The sequence below is a fragment of the Pseudonaja textilis genome, chromosome 3, assembly GCF_049901715.1.
Source record: "Pseudonaja textilis isolate UNSWEBS1 chromosome 3, rPseTex1.2, whole genome shotgun sequence".
In the NCBI taxonomy this organism is placed as follows: Eukaryota; Metazoa; Chordata; class Lepidosauria; order Squamata; family Elapidae; genus Pseudonaja; species Pseudonaja textilis.
In genome coordinates, this window is record NC_141992.1 from 69,964,893 (window position 1) to 69,986,643 (window position 21,751).

The window sequence follows — 21,751 nt, forward strand, 5'->3', positions numbered from 1 at the left end:
GGAGTAGGCAGCTATAGTAATAACTGCATAATTACAAACCAGAATTCTAGTTCATGTACTATTAACAAGCATTCCCTAGTGGCGTGTTCCCTTCTACTGTATAGAATTGTGAAGTGGAAGGTTATTTGCCACATGTGGAAATCTTCCCCCACCCCATCTCTGATATACTCAGGTTATTTCAAATGACACTCCAACCCTCCAGATTAGATGTTGGTGGTACATCATGGAATTTGAGGAATAAAATAGACAAAATCCATTGTATGAACAGAAATATGAAAGATTGCATGTAGTCCATTATTTGGAATGCATCTCATCTAATACAATATTATATATCAGATTAATTTATGAAAACACATTATCACAATGAAAGTAATACCATACCTGCTTTTATGCCAGAGTTCCGTTATAAGTTTGTAATAACTTCTGCAAATGGCTGGTTTTTTATCGGTCCGAGCTAAACTCCCACAGTCAAGGAAAAACTGTGTCAATGGGGGGCTGATAAGAAAAAAAAACAAGCACAAACTAATACTTTGAAAGAATGTTACATATATCCATGTTTTTTTTAAAGTCTATGAATTCTTTATAATTAAAGAAAGCATTAAATATTCAATGTAGTCAATAATATTGCTGAATCCTCCCATATCTAAAGTTGTTGTTTTTTTCCCAATGTAAGATTTTAAAACACTAGACTTTAACATTTACTGCTTCAGATTAGTTCCAAATTCTTGTTTATTATTTTGACTTTATCTTCATTTCAACCACCAATTTCTGAAATGATTCTAGTATAAAATGTTCAAATGTTAAACTATTGTATGATTCTGTTTGTTCCATTCAAATATGACTTGTAATTTTTTAAACATTTTTTTGCAAATTCTTTGTGCAATTTGTACAGTTTGTGAATCTTATTTACTTTTTCTCCAATTTCCCTTTTTTTCTGTCTTCACTCCTCCTATTTCTCTAAGAAATAAGTAACAATCAACCTTACAGAATTGGCATCTGAAATATACTGGATTAATGAAATCAGTATAGTTCATTATTGAACATCTGCTGAGGCAGAACTTTAGTATTATATCAAAATAAATTTCAGATTCTTTTATTTATCCAAGGAGAAAATTATATGCAAATTTCCATGGAGAAAATTCTTTCCAAAAATTTTGTTTCCTGTTTATGGAACTCTTCAAAAACTGGAAAATGTACAGCTAGGAGCTTTTAATATAGATTAAAATTTATTTATTCATTTATTAAATGTATATGCTTCCAATCTCATCAATAAGGAATTCTCTTACATGGCTAATTATTTATTTTTTATCTTTTCCCCAGAAATTATTGAAATTCGTTGCTAAAGTAAAGGAAAACACAAACAGTTTTATATTCCTTTTTTTACCAGTTTGAAAGTGCTTGTAAAGCTGCATTCATGTAACAGGTGTTTCCAATATTTCTCAAGCCTGTCAAACCTGCAAACCAATGAAAAAAGTTATAGTGTGTACAGGATATCAATAAGCCTTCATTCTGTAGAAATTTAGAAGCAGCTTTTTGTAGTATTTAAAAAATTTCTGAGTACCTTTACCCTGAAAACAATGTTACTATATTGCTATCATACAGAAATCTGCAAATATGACAATGTGTGACATTCACCATCCAACTGCATTCCCATTTTTAGGTTAAGTTCCAATAAGTAAAAAAAATGTTCACCCATGAGAAACCAAGCACATCCTAGCAAAAGAACAGTTTTAGCCTTAAAAATTAATTAATTGCAATTATCATATTAATAATTTATTCATGTGAATTACCCTACTTTATTACCTCTAGCCTTTAATTCATCTTCTTCATCAATTTGTACATCTAGGTCATCAAATGTTGCAATTAAAGGAATTTTCAGTGTAGGGATGCTGGGTAACTTAATATCCTTAATGGAAGATTAAAAAAAAGTAAAATTCTAAGCAGCATTCTTCATGAAGATTATGACATTATTTTATTTGTATTGTTTTCTAATGAGCCTATGAAATTATTTGTATCAATTTCCAATATGTTTTCTTCCTGTACAAAGCCAAAAGTCTACTGATATATATATATGCATATCATAATATTTCATTATTGAATAATGTAACTCAGCTAAAAAAAACCTCTCCTATAGGAACATAAATCTGCCACAACATACTGTCTGGCAATAGAAATGGTTTCATCTGCTTTATAGAATACCTGCATATTACAAATTAATGACACAATAAGTTTGATATAACAATAGCTTTGATATAGCTTTGGGACATTTTATAGTTCTGTCATCAGATGGCTCATAGTGTAAACAACCATTGTGCGCATAAATAGTCTATTCAGTCTATTCACAAAAGAACTGAGACGTGTATGCTACAAAAATGCAGTAAAAATATTTTATTACTTTTAAGCATATTTCTACATGTATATATCTAAATGAGATATTTTTCTCTTGTCAATCTGCAGGTAACTTAGTATTTAATATTTAAAGAATTAATGTAAATAAAAATTAATTTAATTTTTTAATACTCGCCAACAAAATCCTTGGCAAGGGGCTGTTTGTTCAAAGCCACAACACAAATATGACTTATACAAAAATAAATATATTACAGTCTCATCTATAAATACTGATATACATTTTGGTTTTCAAGGAAATCACTTAGGATTACAAAAACAGTTATATTTTGTTCATGTTTATATTGTAATATTTTTAAGTACAATTCTTTTGTAAAGGCATACATTTCTCATATTAAAGCTTCTTTTAAAATATTTTTCTTCATGCTATCAGACAGAGAAATAAATTTTCCCCTTTTTAGTTACAACATTACAAATACCAACAGGAACAGCAAGAAATGCTATCTCTCTATAAAATCCTAGTAGAATGTATGCCAGATTACCTGTATGATATGTTCTGGACCAGGGGAAGATAACCGTACATTTTGTAAGGAAGAATGAGTTCTTAGCTTTCTATCCAGAAATACTTCTTTGCTGCATGCATAACACCAGACACGAAGTGTTGTAAGATTAACTGTTAAACAGTGCTTTGTTTCCTAGAAAACAAAATATTACTAAATTATATATTATAATCAATATGAAGATTAAGTGCAACACAGACACACACACTGTACATACACTGTACACACATTCACGCATAGTCTAAATCAATCCACTTCAGCTTGAACATCTCTTTATTGATCATTATAGACTCTAATTGTCCGTACAATGGTACAAAGCTGTTTGGTATACATTTTTTTTAACTTCCCAATCTAGAGTCTAAGAGAGAATGAGTGATCGTGAATTAGCCAATTTGCTTAAGAGACAACTAAAATCTAGGATTCCCAGTTTCCAGTATAGCATCACTCATTCATTTACCCACCCATCAACTGATAAAGATTAATTACTACCTTATAATTTGTCTTTAGCAATCATGCACACAGAAGATGAAGGAGATGGTTAAGTCCACATGCACTAAAAGGCCAACAGTTTCAAGGTAATGCCATACTAAACAGAATAAAAGCAGCAAATCTCCTGACCCTGTACAATTATTAGTATACTTCCCATGGAACAGTGCATTTCTTGTCCAGTTTAGTGTTATTTAGAGTGTGTTTCCCTTGCTTCAAGACTCTTAAGGACTGCAAAAAATGCAGTTTTACTGGTTTGAAATTGAAATGAGGTTTTGTAATCATTTTTCTTCCAATATCAAGTTTCTACATAAAGCCCCCTTTAGCAGAAATATTTTGGGAATTACAAGTTCAATCATAACATGTTGTAATTTTCACAAAAAATTATCAAACAAAAGCATTTTACTTCATTGCATACTGTAAACACTAGTAGCTATTTACTTAAGTTATCAAATTACTAACAAAAGCATCAAAATATTGGCAAACAATACACAAGACAAATAGTTTAATGCTTAAAAGCAGCTTACAAAGATTATTTTACCTGTTCCACATTTATATTATTCACACACAATTGTTCAAAATAAACACTATTATCAGTATCAATTTATATGACTATGGAATTAACTAACCTTTCTTGAACAGTTAAGTAATTCAGAATTTTAACTTGCCTTCATTTCCTTAGTTGGTTAATATTTTAATATGTTTTATATGCTTGTTTTCATTTTTTTGGTCACTGAATTCCTCTCAGAAAAACAGGATATAGATATACTGAATAAATTATACATAAAATTGAATTATTCTGGGATTCTGACATAAAGCTATTCAAATTTATGTTAATCATGCATATTAATAAATTCTTATTAGAGAAATGTAGCAGGACAGAATGTCATATGTGACCACACAGCACCAAGAAAATTTGAACTGTGAAGACTGTGTAAACTGTCAAAAGAATATGCAAACATACCTCTGAATGTATGGTGCTATGATCTATATGGGACTCCCCACAACCAACATAGGAGCATCTATTCTGTTAAACCAAACAAAGTAAACATTAAGATGCAATCCACTACAATAATAAACAACTAAACCCACTGCTTCTTAGAAAAATTGAGCAGTTTGCTTTCTTAGCAAACAGCTACTAGAATCACCTTAAAAATAGAACAATGACAGTGCCAAAGAAAGCCTCTTGAAGAGGCATGATGAATAGGATTGTTGGAAAATATTTATGGAATGGACCAAAATGGTCATACTTAATATTAACAAATCTGTTATGCAACCTTTTGGAGACCATTTTAATTAATTCACAGCAAAGCATTTTCTATTTAGGCTTGCCTAAATAATTAACCATCCTAACACTATTAAAAGTACAAAACCAGAAGTGAAATGATATTCCCTTTAACCACTATATAAAGGAACTTATATTCTGCTAAAAGGATTTGTACTTATTTTAGAAGCTGAATTAAAAATGTAAAACCTACAAATTAATTTTTCCCTTTGTAATAAACAATCCAACTGTTTATTTTATTGTTAGGTCACACTTATGACCATGTGGTTCACTTCTTTGCATCTTTTTCTCCCATTTCCTGCATTTTAGTTTTCTGGTTTTTTTTCTTTTCCTTTTCTACTTATTTTATATTACTTTTTAATCTTTTTAAAAGCATTTTAATAAAGTTATATAAAAAAAAGTATAGCATATGCAGTTAATCCTTTAGAGCTATTATTTTTTCAATGATCACTTAACTCATATAAGATGCATATTTATTATAAATTCAACTTCTAAAGCAATGTAAACAGCAATTATTCTTTTATGGCCAAACTTTAGCGGTAACCCTATAGTACTTGAACCAAAATATATATCATAAAAAAAATTCCTAATACTATATAATGAACGTTAACATCTATCAATGCTTTTCGACTGCAATTCATTATCTGACTAAAGATAAATGACTATAATAACATAGAATGTCTATGTTTATAAACACAAATATTGTATCTCCCTAGAAAGCTGTTATGCAACTGAATAGCTAACAAAAACATAAAGAATGAAATACATCAATTTATTTGAATTGATACAAATTCTTACAGTAATGTTGAATTATTATAAAGCAGCTTATATGTATGTTACACTAAATTCTTCTGATTAACACAATTGAATTAAAATATAAAGTGACTTTTCAGTAAGAATACACAGGCATATGTTAAAAATGTTTTTCATATGCCATTCCATTTATGTAAGGAACTATTTTTTCAACAAAAGACACTTTACAAAAGTATATGGCTTTGTTAAATCATCTTAAAACTATTCTCTGGAACAACATAATAGAAACTTAACATATATTTTACCTTACATTTCCAATAAAAATGGAATGTTGACCTGTAAGTTTCAGATGAAATTAAAATCTACTGTGGTTTGACCGTTAGAGCACTAGATTCGATTGCCAACTTTGCAAATGCTAAGCAGAGCTCAAAAATGGATTTGAAATGTAGCCTTCATTAAGGAAACAATACATAATTTGCATACAATCACACCACCCAGAAATTTCAAGTAATCTTAGTTCTGACTAGAGATCAATAAAAGTCATAGATGAATAAATGATTGCAGAGTTAATGCCTGGCAAAGTTGCACTTTCAGAAAGAGAAATTCTTAGTTATTGCATATTATACATAGGTAGTCCTTGACTTAAGACCACAGTTGAGCCCAAAATTTATGTTGTTAAGTGAGACATTTATTAAGTGAGTTTTGCCCTATTTTATGACCTTTCTTGCCACAGTTGTTAAGTGAATCATTTCAGTTGATAAGTTAGTAACAAGGTTGTTAAGTGAATTTGGCTTCCCCATTGATTTTGCTTATCAAAATGCTGCAAAAGGTGATCACATGACCTTGGGACATAGCAAAGGTCATAAGTATGAATCAGTTGGCAAGAATCTGAACTTTGATCATGTGATCATGGGGCTGCTACAGAGGTCGCGAGTATGAAAAACGGTTATAAGTCACTTTGAACAGTCACTAAATGAACTGTTGCAAACTGAGGACTACCTGTACGTTAATTCTGCTTACCTCTAAGCATGCCCACAGATTTGGTCCTTTTACTTTGCAGTCTTGACAACTCCCCTATTAAAAACAAGGAATCAGGCAGTTAGTTAATAAAATTAGCTCATATGGAACAAAGAAGAAAAACTCTATTGTTATTACTAGAAATACTAAATATTTATTACATAACAACTTAAGAAAACTATTATTTTAAAGTAGATGCTTATTTTGATTTTTCAACTAGAGGCATATAAAAACTTTATTACTAAAATATGACATTCACAATATTTTCTTAATGTATATTATTACATCTAGACAATAAATACATAATATCTACACTCTCCACTTAATAAATTAAGTAAAACTTAATGACTTCTTAAACATTAATTTAATAACACTTTAACAATTAACATATATTGACTTTAGTTAAATGACAAGATGAGAATTTAAGAATGAAGCAAAGATGAATACAACAAAAAGATTACTAAACTGAAACTCACATGAGATTTGTGTATCAAATCTTCTTTGGTTATCTCACCAACAGATTCCAAATGTGAGCAATCATTGTTTTGCTGTGGCATTTTAACAGCAGTCACGTTCAAGTATTTATAAACAATATTATCTATATATTGAGAACAAAACACTATTATAGTATTATGAAATGTAAGTGGTACAACAAACACAATATGCAGCAAAGTTTATTAAAAATGAAAACAGATTATATACTTTTATATAATTTATATTAACATTATGGAATGAATATAAAAAAACGCAAAAAAAGAACGGACAATATGAAGATTAGAGCTGTGAAAAGCACTGAAACATGTTAGCACAAATCATCATTCCTCCAAATATAACTGCTTTATAGGCTGTCATCAGCCATATGTGCCTAGGGATACTAGTAAAATATTTTTGTGTATGTACATGGGAATCACTTGCAAAGCAGTTGTGTCAGTCTTTCAAAGGATATAGCCACTGTATTGCTTTCAGGAGTGCCAACAAGCTTTGCAAAAATCTGCTTCCAAATACTATTTATGTAAGAAATGTTTTCATACATAATTAAATCAAAAACATAATTAAATCAAAAACATCATCAAAAAAGCACAACAAAGAATGTTCTTTCTGCGCCAACTCAGAAAGCTCAAACTGCCCAAGGAGCTGCTGATACAGTCCTACAGAGGAATTATTGAGTCTATCATCTGCATCTCTATAACTGTCTGGTTTGGTTCTGCAACCCAACAGGACAGACACAGACTTCAGAGGATAATTAGGACTGCAGAAAAAACAATTACTACCCACCTGCCTTCAGTTGAGGACCTGTATACTGCACGAGTCAAAAAGAGGGCTGTGAAAATATTTACAGACCCCTCACATCCCAGACATAAACTGTTTCAACTCCTTCCCTCAAAATGACACTATAGAGCACTGCACACCAGAACTAGACACAAGAACAGTTTCCCCCCGAAAGCCATCACTCTGCTAAACAAATAATTCCCTCAACACTGTTCAACTATTTACAAACTGTACACTACTATTGCTGTTAATCTTCTCATCACTCCTTATCACCCATCCCCTCCCACTTGTGATTGTAGGACTGTAACTTTGTTGCTTGTATCCTTACAATTTATATTGACTGTTTCCTAGTATGATTTGATTGTTGATTGTACCTTATGACTATCATTAAGTGTTGTACATGATGATTCTTGATTCTTAATGAATGTACCTTTTCTTTATGTATACTGAGAGTATTTGCACCAAGACAAATTCCTTGTGTGTCCAATCACACTTGGCCAATAAAGTATTCTATTCTATTCTATTCTATTCTATTCTATTCTATTCTATTCTATTCAAATACTTGCTTTACAATAGGACTGTTTTTACAACATCCTGTTGTAAAAAAATATATAAACTTGCTAGAATATCTAAATCAAATTTGTTAAACACTTAATAAGAAAAACATTGAATATGCCCTATATAATACAATATAGACATTGATTCCAAATCATGATACCAAAATGATGAAACAAGTACTTTGACATCACAATATGAGCTTCACCTTAATTTGCACCATGACATTGCACACAAACATGTAAAGGGAAGAATTGTGTTGCAATGTACATTTCATCCCTCCTCTGCATGGCTGACTATAATTCAATATACCCTGTTTCTCCAACAATACAGCCTCCCCCAATAGGAAGTCCCAGCATGTTTTATAGGCATGAAATGAAATTAAGCCCCTCCCCCCAAATTAAGGCCTATATTAAAACATGCGAAATGGGGGGAATGGTGGGGGAAGGCTTGCCATTAGGAAGTACTTTTGTTGCACACCCGGATATGGTGCTGCCTGCGTTGACCCCGATACGAAGTGCCCCACCAACACCGAGGTCAACATCCAAGCTGTCACCACCCGCCCAAAGATGCAAGGGGGGGGAATTAAGTCACCCCCGAAAAGACGGCCTAGCCATTTTTTCGGGGCTCAAAAAAAAAAAATAAGACCCGGCCTTATTATATGAGAAACACGGTAGTATTTATTTATTTTTCAAATTTCTATGTAAATGGTGATTCATATTTCAGAACCTAATATAAAACATTAAATGCTAATTTGTAGTCCTATATATTAATGATATGGAGAGACTTTGATCTTAGAACTTAGCACACAGTTGCCTTTTTCCAGATCAGAAGATCGGTTTTATTACTAGAAGCTTAACTAGATTTAAATTTTAACCTTCATGACAGTTCTTGATCTTGTAATGGCTGAGAATATTCAGTAGCATCACCCATCCAGGTTCCTTGCTAAAACCTCAAAAAAAATTTTTTTTTAATGCTATAAGCAGTTGAACATACTGTTGGAAAAAAGTATTTGGTGCCTTTGGCTGCAATGTTAAATATATTTTATTATTAAAAAATATACCCAAGTTACTTTTGGATGTACATTATTGTTCTACTTACTTACACGTAGCTGAGCTAAAGGATACAATGAGAAACTACTTCCTTTGTTTTCTAGTGTTTTTAAAATAGTGGTTGTACTTCACAATAGAACAAACAATATTATGTAAAAAAGAACAACAGATAATATAGTGTTTCCAATTAAGGTACACAACTAACAAATTAGTGTATTCTTGAAATCTTGGCCATTTCAAATAAATGACTTTCACCTGGTCACTGTGGCCATTTTGCACAGCATTTTACCCAGAGTTGCTCAAATTCTCCATATTCTTGACTTCATATTGGCAAAGTACTTGATGTTACTAAAGTTAAAGTCATCTCTGAAGATGGGTGGCACATACTGTAAATCGAAAAGACGAATAGGACAACATATCCTATTATTTTGTGAATTCTTTTAGTCTATTTCAAAGAAGTGGATTAGATCCTAGTTAGGTTATCTCCTGCCACCTATCCTTTGCCATCCTGGCTATTGTGGGAAGTAGATGAAAAATGCATGGATCTGAGAAATAGTAGTTTTGAAGAAGAAAGGTGTACCATTTGGAAAAAAACCCATTCCCAGATCCAAGGGGTTTAGATAAGTATTGCCCATTCTTCAATCTCCCTTTTTAAGGAAGGTTGTTGAGATAGTGATAGTATACTAACTTCATAGTACCTTAGAAGAAACAAACTATTTGGACTTTTTTTCCAGTTAGGGTTCAGACCTGAATATATATAATGATGTGTGGGAAAGGCCTTGGGAGATAGGCATAGAGACACTATCAAGGGAACAATTAGATAACAGATAGCACAGCGCACAACTGGATAACAGGCAGACTTGGAACAGAGCCTCCCTAGTTTCTCAGTCATAAAGAGTCAGAGTGGAGGATTGAACTTCCAGGCTTGCAAGATTCTGTCAATGCAGCTTTACAACACAGTAGAGGGGCCCACATATGTACAAGCTCTGACCAATAGGTATGTAACACAAAGTCCTCAGGCCCATTGGCTGCCGGACAGCTGTCTAAAGAGCTGATGTTAAGTTATAATGGCCTTTATGGCTTGGTATCTGAGGGAACACTTCCTTGGAATTGATCTGACTAACTGGATTCTTTGGAAAGAATCTACTTATAAGTCCCACCTTTCCAAGATATGTTGGGAAGACAGTATGAAGTTAGAAGACAGCGCTTTTCTGCCTTGGAATAAACTTATCATAGAGATCAGGCTGGCTATCACCTTGTTAACCTTCAGGAAAATGTTTAAATATTGAGTTATTTCAGAGGACATTCTTTTAGCTTAAGCACTGCTCTATACTGTAGTATTTTATTTATTTCTTTTCTTTCTGTTTTCTCATGTGTTCATGTTATTTTTATTTCTGTTTTTTATTTCTGGGCCTTATGATGTTCTCTTTTAGTCATACTATGTTTTCATTTTTTTTTCCTAAGGAAGCTGTTACTAGTATTAGATTGGGGCAGGATATAAAGCTAATAAATATCAGTATGCTTCTATGTAAGCCTCATCAAAGGTAGCAATTTGTGAATAACTTATTTATTTCTAATTCACCTCCCTATTCCCAAAGTTGTGGCAGGGGGGAGCTTTACCCAGCTATACTTCACTTGGGACAGAAAGATCTGCCTATGGTAGCTTACATCCTCATCACCAAGCTTGTACAACATGTTCTATATGAGGCTGCCTTTAAATACCATGGTGAATCTTTAGTTGGTACAAAATGCATGGCCTGGATGCTAGGGCACATATTGCACATATTTTGTGGACCCTGCTTCCTATCTGCTTTCAAGTACAATTTAAAATGGTGGTTTTAAATTATAAAACCCTTTAAGGTTGGCATTGGGTTACTTTGGACCACTCATCTCTCCACTGGAATCAATCCAATCATTTTGATCATGCCAGGACAAACAGCAAGCTGTCCTCCATTTTTCAAGAGTTAGAGGGCCAAGATTCAAAAGTGTAGTTTTTCTGTTGTTGGGCTGCCCCTCTGGAATGATCTCCCACAGGTGTATTTGGTTCCAACAACAGTTTTGCCTTCTAAGTTTCTCAAAATATAACTATTATAGAGGGCATTTGGTGGCTGAGACCAGATGTCATCTGGAATGTAGGTGCATTTATTGTATTTTTCTTTAAATTTTTTGTTTTTATTGTTCTTTATATTGTGTCAAAAAGGTATATATAGAATTGCAGCAAGTAAATGTGATACTTTAATAAACAGGCGGTTTCAGTACCTAACTGCTTTACTGACCAAGTCTTCCTGTATTTAAGCAAATTATATTTCTTTCCTTTTTTTTCAAAACCCTAATTCTTACCCTCTAATCCAATGTGAAAAATTATACTCAATGAGACTAATTAATAGTTGTTTTCATGAATATTTTCATGGCTTTTTAAAACATAGATAATCCTACTTATATACTGTATGTTCAGAGATACATTTATAAGGATCATTTGTGAAATATTAATTTTATCTTTGAAAATACAAAAACAGAACCAATAGTTAAATTAACATTAAATAACATTAAGAAGAATTTAGAAAATAATTTTTTTCTGATGACTGTTGCCCAATCGATTTAACTATTTTTTTCTTTCTATTCTTACCCAAGAGTTCAGTATCATAATAGAAACAATTTCACAACTACAACTCAGCTCATTATATGCCTAATCAACTGGGTTAAATCAATGCACTTTAACACATCCAATTAGCCAAAGCAATATGACTAAATTCAATGCTGTAATCTACTTCATGGTGCCTGGATTTTGATTTCATTCTTGGGAGAATTTAAAAACAAGCAAACCCATGTATGCTGTTCTGCAGTGTATTCTGCTGATTGATCTTTTTGCAGTAAAACTGCTGCCCCAGCATTACTGCAAGCTGCAACCGAGTTTTCATCCACCCCTTATATTTATTTGTGTCCTGCATTACAGAATAGATTTCCCAACTGTTTCTTAAATGAAGTGGCAGCATTAAATGAAGCAATACGCTGACATAAAGTTAATCCTCTAATTTTCCTCTCTCTGTCCTCACCAACAAATATATATATTATCCCACAGGTTTGAGAGACCTGCACTTCCTTTTTTTTCCCAGGTTAGTGGAGATAAAAACACACACCCTACTTTCCATGATAATAGCGCTGTCTTATGAAACAGAACATACTCGTATTTTCATTCCCTGAAGACTTGTACCCATTCTTCCTGTACAAAACAGTATACGGGTCGGTGTGTCTTCGCGCTTCAAATTAAACATTATTCAGCTATATTACGGTTTCCAATAATAATAATAATAATAATAATAATAATAATAATAATAATAATAATAATAATAATAATAATAATAATAATAATAATAATAATAATAATAATCTAATGTATCTCTGGATCTAAGGCGGGCTGGCATCTGTCCTTCAGGATTTATTTTTTAAAACTTAAAAAAATATTTGGACCCAAGGGGGAATGTTTCCCCCAAGGAAAAGTCTCGTTCTCTTTAGAGACGCATAGGCTTCATTCAGGAAGGGACTCTGCACATGTTCAGAGGCTGTATTCGGCTTCAAAAGGACCGGCCTCGTACATTTTACATCTAAAAAAACGATCCTAAACTAGATGCCAGACTCGAGCTACGGTTCAGAGAAAGAGAGACAAAGCTGAGAAGAGCCTAAAACTGGTTTCTGAAGGAAGAAAACGGGCTTCTTACCGGCGGCAGTAGGTAATCTCGTCCCCTGAATACGCCCTTCAAGGTCCTGAGGGCAAGGAGTGGAATTTCATCCGAAAACCTCAAGATTTTCCTCACATCCTTAACGATCTCTCCATCTCAAAGCCATCGCTCTTTCCCTTCTTCGTCCTCCTCCTCCTCCTCCTATATCCTAAGGCTAGTCCGGGAACTCCAGAGCGCTGGAGGAGAGAAAAAGACGAGGAGACGCCTCCGTTTTCTTCTCTTTTCCCCTCCTTATTTTTTTTCCAGCGGGTTCCCGAACGCCGGCGTCTCCTCAGCTCTCCAGATCCCCGCAACAAAGATGGCGTCGCTGGCTTTCCTGGGGGTTGGAGGTGGCTTGGAGTACAAGGCGAGCGTGCCCAAAGCAAAGATGGCGACGATGGAATTCCTCAGCCGGCGCGCCGTCCGTTCTGGAGGTGACAAGCACGCAGGTAGGAGCGCGCCTGCGTATAAAGCTGACGGTAGGGCTCGTTAGATCCCTTGTGCCAGGAAAGGAGGAGGAGGAAGAGGAGGAACCCAATTTCGAAAGGCCGGCCTTTCAACCGGCCGGTTCTAAGAGAAGTTTACGTAGAGAGCCTTGCTTTTTATTCGTTCATTTCCTTTGATCTCGGAAACACGTTTCTGCCTGTGTTTTCCTTCAGCGAAATGCTATCTCATAGATATAGAAAAATTAAGAACCAAGATCCTCCAGGATGTCTTCACGGTTTGGGCTGCTATCCCAAAGTTAACCTACCGTGGTGCGTGGTTAGCCTCTATTTCCTATTAAAAAGAAATAGCGTTACCGGATCTGGACTGCAAAATCCGGATACCACAAGAAGGCAGGATCGAGTTAGAGTTTTCTGGAGGTCTTTTCTACCGTCTAGCGGTCGTCAGATTATTTGGAGCAAGTGGGTTTGCTGCGATCTTATTCTGATTACACTTGTGCCATTTCTCCATAATAACTGATTGCAAATAAGCGGAGCACTTCTAATTTGTAATATTGACTTTTAAAACTACACTGTAATTTTAAGACTTAAACTACAATTCTTAACTTAAACTACAGTTCTCAACTAATCTGAGATGAATATCCATTGAACTACAATGGGACTTCATTCTTATGCAAGCATGATCACTAATACTCAATGCAGTTGCATATAAGTTTCCTAATATGGAAACAGTTATTTTTAATTTTAATAAATTTTCTTAATGCAGACTTAGGGCCATCTTTTTGAACAGTTCTTGACAAAGGGAATCCAATACATAATTCAACCTAAATTAAACATCCCCTATCATTATAGTGTAGGTATCCCTTGGCAGAATAGCCATCAAGTCCTTGAAAAGATATTCAGATGCTGTATTTATAACAGTCAGAAATGTTCAAGTCACAATAATCCCTGTGATATTCTAAGGAAGCAAAAGTTGTACTTTGAAGAAGCAGGACAGGAAGAGTATTGAAGCTTTTGAACTTTGGTGCTGGAGAAGATTTCTGAAAATACCAAGGATAGCCAAGAAACAAATGGATCGTCAAATAAATCAACTCAAAGTTCCTACTTGAAAAAGAAACCTCCAGGCTGAAATTTTCATGCTCTGGACACATGCAAAGAATTGGAGAAGGCTTTAACAATGGAAATGGTGGAAGGAAAGAAGAGAAGAAAACAGCAGCAAGCAAGGTACATGGAGTTGCAAGGCACAGTGGCAAGGGTTACTTCATATGAAATGCAAGATTCTGGATGACCATAGGACAATAAAGAATGCTTTCCACATCTTTTCTACCATTTAGTGGTTACTAGTTTTTAGAACCAGAATTCGGTAATCCAAAACACAAACTCTACTGTGTTCAGTAGAGATAAAACTGATTTAAAATGTATAAAATTGAAATTGGCAAATTCCGCAAATATAACTTCAACTTAATGATGTTGGTAGAAAAATAGAAATGCCGAATGGATTAAATTTAAGAAAAACCATGTAGGCAATAGTAACCAAAAAGGGTCATGTACAAGTTGTTGCATCAACAGAAGGATAGTACAGGTAGACATCAATGTACAACAGTTCATTTAATGACCTTTTGAAGTTACAATGGTACTGAAAAAATAACAATTTTTCACATGTATGACCATTTCAGCATCAAAATTCAGGTTCTTGACAACTGACTCATATTTATGATGGTTGCAATGTCCCAGGTCATTTGGCAACCTTCTGCCAAACAAAGTCAATGGGGGATGCATTTAACAGCCCTGTTACTAATTTAACAACTGCAGTGATTCACTTAAGAACTGTGGCAAGAAAGTTGTAAAATGGGTCAAAATTCACTTAACAAAGGCCTCACTTAACAACATAAATTTTGGGCTCAATTGTGGTTGTAAGTCAAGGGCTACCTATATCAAAGTCAGATGAAGTGGTAGTACCACTTTATACTGCACTGATAAGACCACACTTGGAATACTGCATCCAATTCTGCTAAATGACACAAAACGATGCTGAGACTTTTTCTAGACTAGAGAAGAGCTACAGAGATGATAAGGGGCCTGGGGGCTAAGCCATATAATGAAAAGTTGTGGGAACTAATTATGTCTAGTCGAACGAAAAGATGGACTAATTTTCTAAAACTTGAGGGGCTGTCGCAGAGAAGAGGGGGTCAACATTTTTTTTCCAAAGCACTTGAAGATAGGTCAAGAAGTAATGGGTGGAAGATTATTAAAAGGAGATCTAACCTAGAATTGAGAAATTTCCTGACAGTGAGGACAATTAATCAGTGGAATGCCTTTCCTCCAGAAGTTGCAGGTGCTCCTTCATGGAGATTTTCAAAAAAAGATTGGACAACTATTTATTAAGAATGGTATAGAATCTTCTGCTCAAGTAGAGGATTGGACTAGAAGACTTCCAATATCCCTGTTATTCTATGTTCTATGAGTGTAGCAATGTGAAAGAAGATAATATGTGAATGTGCCCATCCTGAAGTTACCTTATACCCTACATTTTTGCGACTCCTTCACTAAAATCAAGAATCTCTATAAGTAACAATTGATACATATATCAATGATGAAAGCCCAACTTAACTCAGAGCTATGATCAGGCCTAAAGTTTATTTTGATTAAGAAAATGAAGTTTCAACCCAAAGGAATCTCAAATGAGGGATCTTAAGGTCTCCTATGAGGAAGAAAGAAATGCAAAAGAAAAACCCAAATTCAATGTGCTACATCTAATTGGCTCTGGTCTGGAAAAGGAAGTGCCAAACTCTTAAGTTAACCACAACTCTTCGCCCTCTGTCTCTATCTCAATGTCTTCTTCAGGACAGAATGGAGTTCTCCAAAATGGTAATAATGATGGCAATAATAATAAAGGCAATGATACAAAAGCAATAATATTGTAGTAATAGTAATAAAAATATATTGATTCTGAAATTCCAGGTGTTGAGAATTTTATCTTAATCAATGTAATGACAAACAGCTTTTTTTTAAAGCATTTAAGCTCCATTCCTGAGGTGGCTGTCTTACTCCTATGTCATGGAGCAAAACAGTAATGAATCATTCTTCTTCTGAAGCAGCCTCACAACATAACAGCCTCTATTTTGTTCCAATCTAACTTGTATATATTCTTTAAGATAACTATCTCTTGCAAAACATACCTCAGATTGAGACAAGATTAAATCCAATTAGATTTCCCTGAATTCATGTCACCATCTCCTCATGCAATCCCTTTTAACACAAGTATGATGTGTTAGGTCTTGTACAGCCAATATTGGATATTTATAAAGACTACTAATCAAATTCTTATCCAGGAGTCATGTTGCTCTACATTTCTATCTCTATGGTTTTCTCTCTGCCTGCATCTTCCTCCTCCTGACAGCTCCATCAGAAACCGCTAGCAAGAGCAAGGACTGGTGCAACGGAGAAACAATCTAAAGTCTAAAGCTGAGCTGGCTGACGTACCTGCAGAGGTAACTGGCAGAAGTCCTTCCAACTTAATCAGTTCATGATGCTTTTTTTTAAGCAAAGGCAAAAGATCGATTTCCTCTGTATAAGAAGAGCTACCCATCTCACCCAAACAGGACAGGGAAGTCTTCAGTCTAGCAGATGATGTAGATATTGTGGTCAATATACTGGATTTTTAGAAAATTATAAGGTCCTGTCATCCATGGCCACAATTTCATATTTACATCATCCTAAGCATCCATTATCTTGTTTATCACCCTGGACTCAAGGGATACTTCTGCTCACCCGTGGGGATATAATTATACAGCTCTTTGAAATAAGAAATGAAGTCTTATAAGATTTTTTGCGCTTCCTCTCTCATCCATTTATTAAAAAAAACTCATGCTTTTCAATATAGTTGTAGAAGTGATGAGCTAAATTTCCTGTTAATTCTAAATGTTCATTTGGAGTTTAGGAGTTGTATTTCCTGGCAAATAAATCAGAGATTTAGCAGTCCAACAACATCAAGGAAAGTTAATGCATGTATATCTTGGCTGTGCAGCAATATTATTTGGTCTAATATATTTTTGTGTCTTGAGGCTAATTAAAATCTTTATGGGAAGCTGCTTTGGCAGTTAAAAAATACATTACAAGCTCATGAATATTTCTAGTTGATAAGGAGCATATCCGAAATTATATGCTATTTTTAAGAATAATCTCCTTCTGTGACTGAGCAATTTTGCTCCTCAAATTTTAACTGTTGATTTACTTACTTTAATTTACTCAGAATTCCATTAAGTTAAATGAAGCTTATTCCTGGGCTTGTAGCTATAGAAAGGCAGCTAGAATTAATCTTTACTGAAAAGCTCAAACATTGTACTCTCTGCAACATTCATGGTGTATTACTGCATGCAGGTTTTTTTGGGTGGTACCTTTAGATTGAAATTAAACCACTGAAGGAATGTCTCAAAGCTAGTCCAATATTTGTCTCTGGCAGATTGCCTAACCCGAATAATATGATCCTGACTTAGCATCAGTAGATGATGATATAGGAAAGAAGGTGCAATGTCAGAAGACGTGGCTAACGAGACACGTTTTCCTCTGAAGAAAGCAGCTTTAAGAGTATTTGATCTTCCACTCTCCTGGTATAATTCACTGATACAGGTAATGATTGCCTTTGTTGTTCTTTATAGCTCTGTTTGAAATATCTTTGAGTGCTTTTTAATATGTGTATTTTATTAAAGTATAATGTTTATATGCATAGAAGTATTATGTTACTAGTTTGTATTATTATTGCATGGGAAATACGTTTCAATGCTATCTTACTAAGAACCACAACCTCCTTCTCTTGTATTCCCTTAGGTTTTTATTATTATAATAATTGCTGAATTTCATGGACTAATAAAACCAGAGTTTTTTCTGGTTTCTTTCTATAGATTCAGTGGTGTTGATATCCTACCAATTTTCTGTTGATTATGTTTTAATTGATACATTGATATGAAACTCTTGAAAGTTGACTGATTTATTGTGGCCTATGAAATTAGGAATACATACATTGCAGTTATTTTGTTTTGTTTTGTTAGGAAGGGCTAGTTGTATCTAAAACAGATTAGGGTAATGATTAAGCTAAAAGAAGAAACAGAAAGAAAAATAGAGTTAAAGTTAATTATTTGCTGCAAGTTAGTGGTACACAAAATGTAGATTTGCTTGTGCATTATGCTACAATGGAAAAGTGAAGGTTTTATATTATTTGACACAGTAAAATTTTTAAAGTGAGAAAAATAAAAATTAAAAAAGAATGTCTGGAATCTTAACTTAAACTTCAGGTGTGCAAAATGCAGATTAGAAATATGATTCAGAAAAGCTTTTTTTGCAAAACCTTCAAGTAATAATATTCACAATGCTATTTTGCAGTTCCAGGCAAACCACGCACAGCAATAAAATGCTATGTGGAATTATTATTTACATGCACAATTGCTACTCAGAAGATTGAAAATCTATATTATATCCAGCAGCCTAACTTGCTTTGCAGAAATGATCTTGATCCATAAGTACAGTGTGTATACATGCATTTTTACAGCTATTTTCCTAGCGATCAAATCCATTCTTTTGGGTGATGTCAGATAGGCTTTCCCCCTGGGGTGAAGAAAAAGCTAAGGAGGAAACATAGCAAAAGAGTTACTCGTCATACGTTTTTGGAGCTGGTAGACAGAGTAAATTGTAACCATTTCATAATTAACAGTTCGGCGATCTGTCATATCCTAACAAAGTTTCTAGTGGTTACATATCAATACTAATGGTATTGATACTATAACTGATAGATGGTGTACTTTGGAATCCATACACAGTCTTAATTATGACATATAAAGATCAGAATGGTCTTTCTCCAACTTGGGTTGCATGAAGTCATTTAATACTGCATACTGATGATAATCAGATATATATCTCTGTCCTGGGTCACTCAGATGATGCCTGAGCTATTTTTTTCCCAATGCCTGGAAGGTATGCAGATCTGGATGAAGAAGAATTGGCTTTGCCCAATCCTACAAGATCACATTGCTATGGGTTTTAGGGCTCTCCTGTATCTAGTAGCTTTCCATCATTGATTCTGGACGGAGTAACACTATCCCAGGCAGAGCTGATATATAATCTGGGAGATGTCATAGGCTCAGGGTTTTTGCATCAGAGCAAGTATCAGCTGTGATGGTGAGAAGAGTCTTCATACAATTGCATCTTGTGTGTGTCAGTTGCACCAATTCCTAGATCCAAAGTCATTGTTGATGGGTCACTCATCCCTTAGTCACTTCCTGACTGGATTGTTGAAATGTGCTGTATGTGTGGGCTGCCCTTGGAAACATTTAGAAGCTTTAATTGGTCCAGAATGCAGTAGCATATGAGATATTGGATGTTCTACAATATATATATATATATATACACATGTAATACCTCTGCTATGTGAGCTGCAATGGCTTCCTGCAGGCTTTGGGGTATATTCATAATGTTATCTTGAAGCTCTACTTGGTACAGGACAAGGTTACTTATGGGAGCATCTTTGGCTGTTGATTTCTGTTCAGCCCATCAGATTGGGCAGAGTCAGCATGGCCTGGTTCCCATAGGTGAAGCGCTATTATTTGGTGTTTGGTAGGAATTGTGCCAGAAGTGGCATTCAGCAGGTTCTGACCAGTTCTGGAGAACCGGTAGTGGAAATTTTGAATAGTTTGGAGAACTGGAAAATACCACCTCCGACTGGAGATTTTACAGTATCCTTCCTCTGCCATGCCCACCAAGCCACGCCCACATAACTGGTAGTAAAAAAAAATTGAATCCCACCACTGAGTTGTGCCCTCTCTTTCATGGCACCTGTCTTGTGAAACAGCCTTCCCCTGAGATAATGGACATTCCTGAGGCTGATGACCTTCCAGAAGGCCAAGAACACCTGGTTATTCCCTTAGAAATTAGGACTATAATATTGATGGAGCTCTGATATTGTTGTTTGCTATTGAAATTTTTTTTAGAGAACCTTGACCTTGATCTCTTTTTGTTGTAATGTAATGGATTGTGTATTTGATTTGTTTTTAATTTTGATTGTCATCCTGAGTGTCTTTGGCAGATAGGCAGCTGTCCAGATGGGATGAATAAATAAATTTGATTCAGTGACATATTGCCCATGTAGTTTAGATCCATTTATTCACTTTACATACCACTAAAAATTTAACAGTGGGAACATTACCAGTTTCTATGGATTGACTGATTTCAAATCCTTCTATGTTGTTTCCAGTCTGCAACTTTGAATAACATATAGGAACAGGTACATTATATATGATTCATCCCAATGCAGATACATCTCCCATTCTTGCGTCAGACCCTAACACATATTTTAAAAGCTGTGTTGTAAAAACTTCCAGAATATTAAGGGTGAGAATTTAGTTCTTATATCTAATGGGAGGATATTTCTTAAGAAAGAAGCTCCTGTAGAAAACCCTTGGCTCTTCTCACTGCATCTCATGTAGTCTGGGAACTCTCAGTCAATAATCTCTACAGGATAAAACTACAGACAGAGCATTGAGTGAGGGTTTCCGAATTTTGGATATCGTACCCCATCTTGATTTTTTTTTTAGGGACTCTCATCCCTGTCACTTAAGCCAACCCTGTCATTTAATAAAAACTCTCAATTCATAATTAAAATAGCAAAAAATATTCATTTTGGCCTTTAATTAAAAAAGGGAAATGCTTTTTTCTTATACCAGCAAATTAATGAGAATGCAATGTAATATAAAAAGAGCAGAAATAAAATGTATTTACATTACCTCCCATATTCCCACAGGCCACCTTTCCCTTGCAGTATTTCCACTGCATAAGCACAGATGCACATTGGATGTGTTGCCTGTTTTCTTCTTGTCCATCTCTCCATAACATTTATAGTCACTTTCCTCCCTCTTTCCCATCAGGCAGCACACCATGACCGTCCCTTCAACACTTACAATCTTCATAGTATTTCTTTTCTTCCCATTCTCCCATGGGCTCCATCCACTTCCCAATCTTCTTATCACATACTGCTAATTTTCATTGAGCCTCCTTCTTTCCTTCCTATCAGCATATTTATCTATACAGATTTTTGCCGTCCATTAGATTCTTCATTGAAAATTTTGGTATTTTCAAATTTCACATTTCTTTCCATGCACAAATACATATTTTGAGGTCTCCAGTAATAAGGCATGGCATCTGAAATTGTCTTTTTGGAGTTCCTGGATATACTGCAAAAAATAAAACATTTACTTTACCAAAATAACTATAAACAAATGCG

General features: G+C 34.4%; 2 protein-coding genes across 5 annotated transcripts in view; one reads left to right on the forward strand and one right to left on the reverse strand.

Moving 5' to 3' along the window:
* USP33 (ubiquitin specific peptidase 33) overlaps positions 1–17,081 on the reverse strand; it is a 36,608-nt gene extending 19,527 nt beyond the window's left edge. Inside the window, exons 1-8 of one of the 4 annotated variants that reach the window (XM_087930050.1) lie at positions 16,966–17,080; positions 6,924–7,045; positions 6,451–6,504; positions 4,357–4,419; positions 2,889–3,041; positions 1,804–1,906; positions 1,385–1,454; positions 382–495 (exon numbers count right to left, since the gene is read on the reverse strand). In XM_087930050.1, the coding sequence (XP_087786176.1) occupies positions 382–495; positions 1,385–1,454; positions 1,804–1,906; positions 2,889–3,041; positions 4,357–4,419; positions 6,451–6,504; positions 6,924–7,045; positions 16,966–17,071 (785 nt within the window). In that variant the 5' untranslated portion in view covers positions 17,072–17,080. Of the gene's footprint in view, positions 1–381; positions 496–1,384; positions 1,455–1,803; positions 1,907–2,888; positions 3,042–4,356; positions 4,420–6,450; positions 6,505–6,923; positions 7,046–13,039; positions 13,675–16,965 lie in introns of those variants that run through there. The other 3 variants (XM_026700204.2, XM_087930049.1, XM_026700202.2) reach the window with 3 other exon arrangements.
* Positions 16,848–21,751, forward strand: part of MIGA1 (mitoguardin 1) — a 39,457-nt gene continuing 34,553 nt past the window's right edge. Inside the window, exons 1-2 of the mRNA XM_026700212.2 lie at positions 16,848–16,973; positions 17,945–18,111. Of these exons, the coding sequence (XP_026555997.1) occupies positions 18,013–18,111 (99 nt within the window). The 5' untranslated portion in view covers positions 16,848–16,973; positions 17,945–18,012. The remainder of the gene's footprint in view (positions 16,974–17,944; positions 18,112–21,751) is intronic.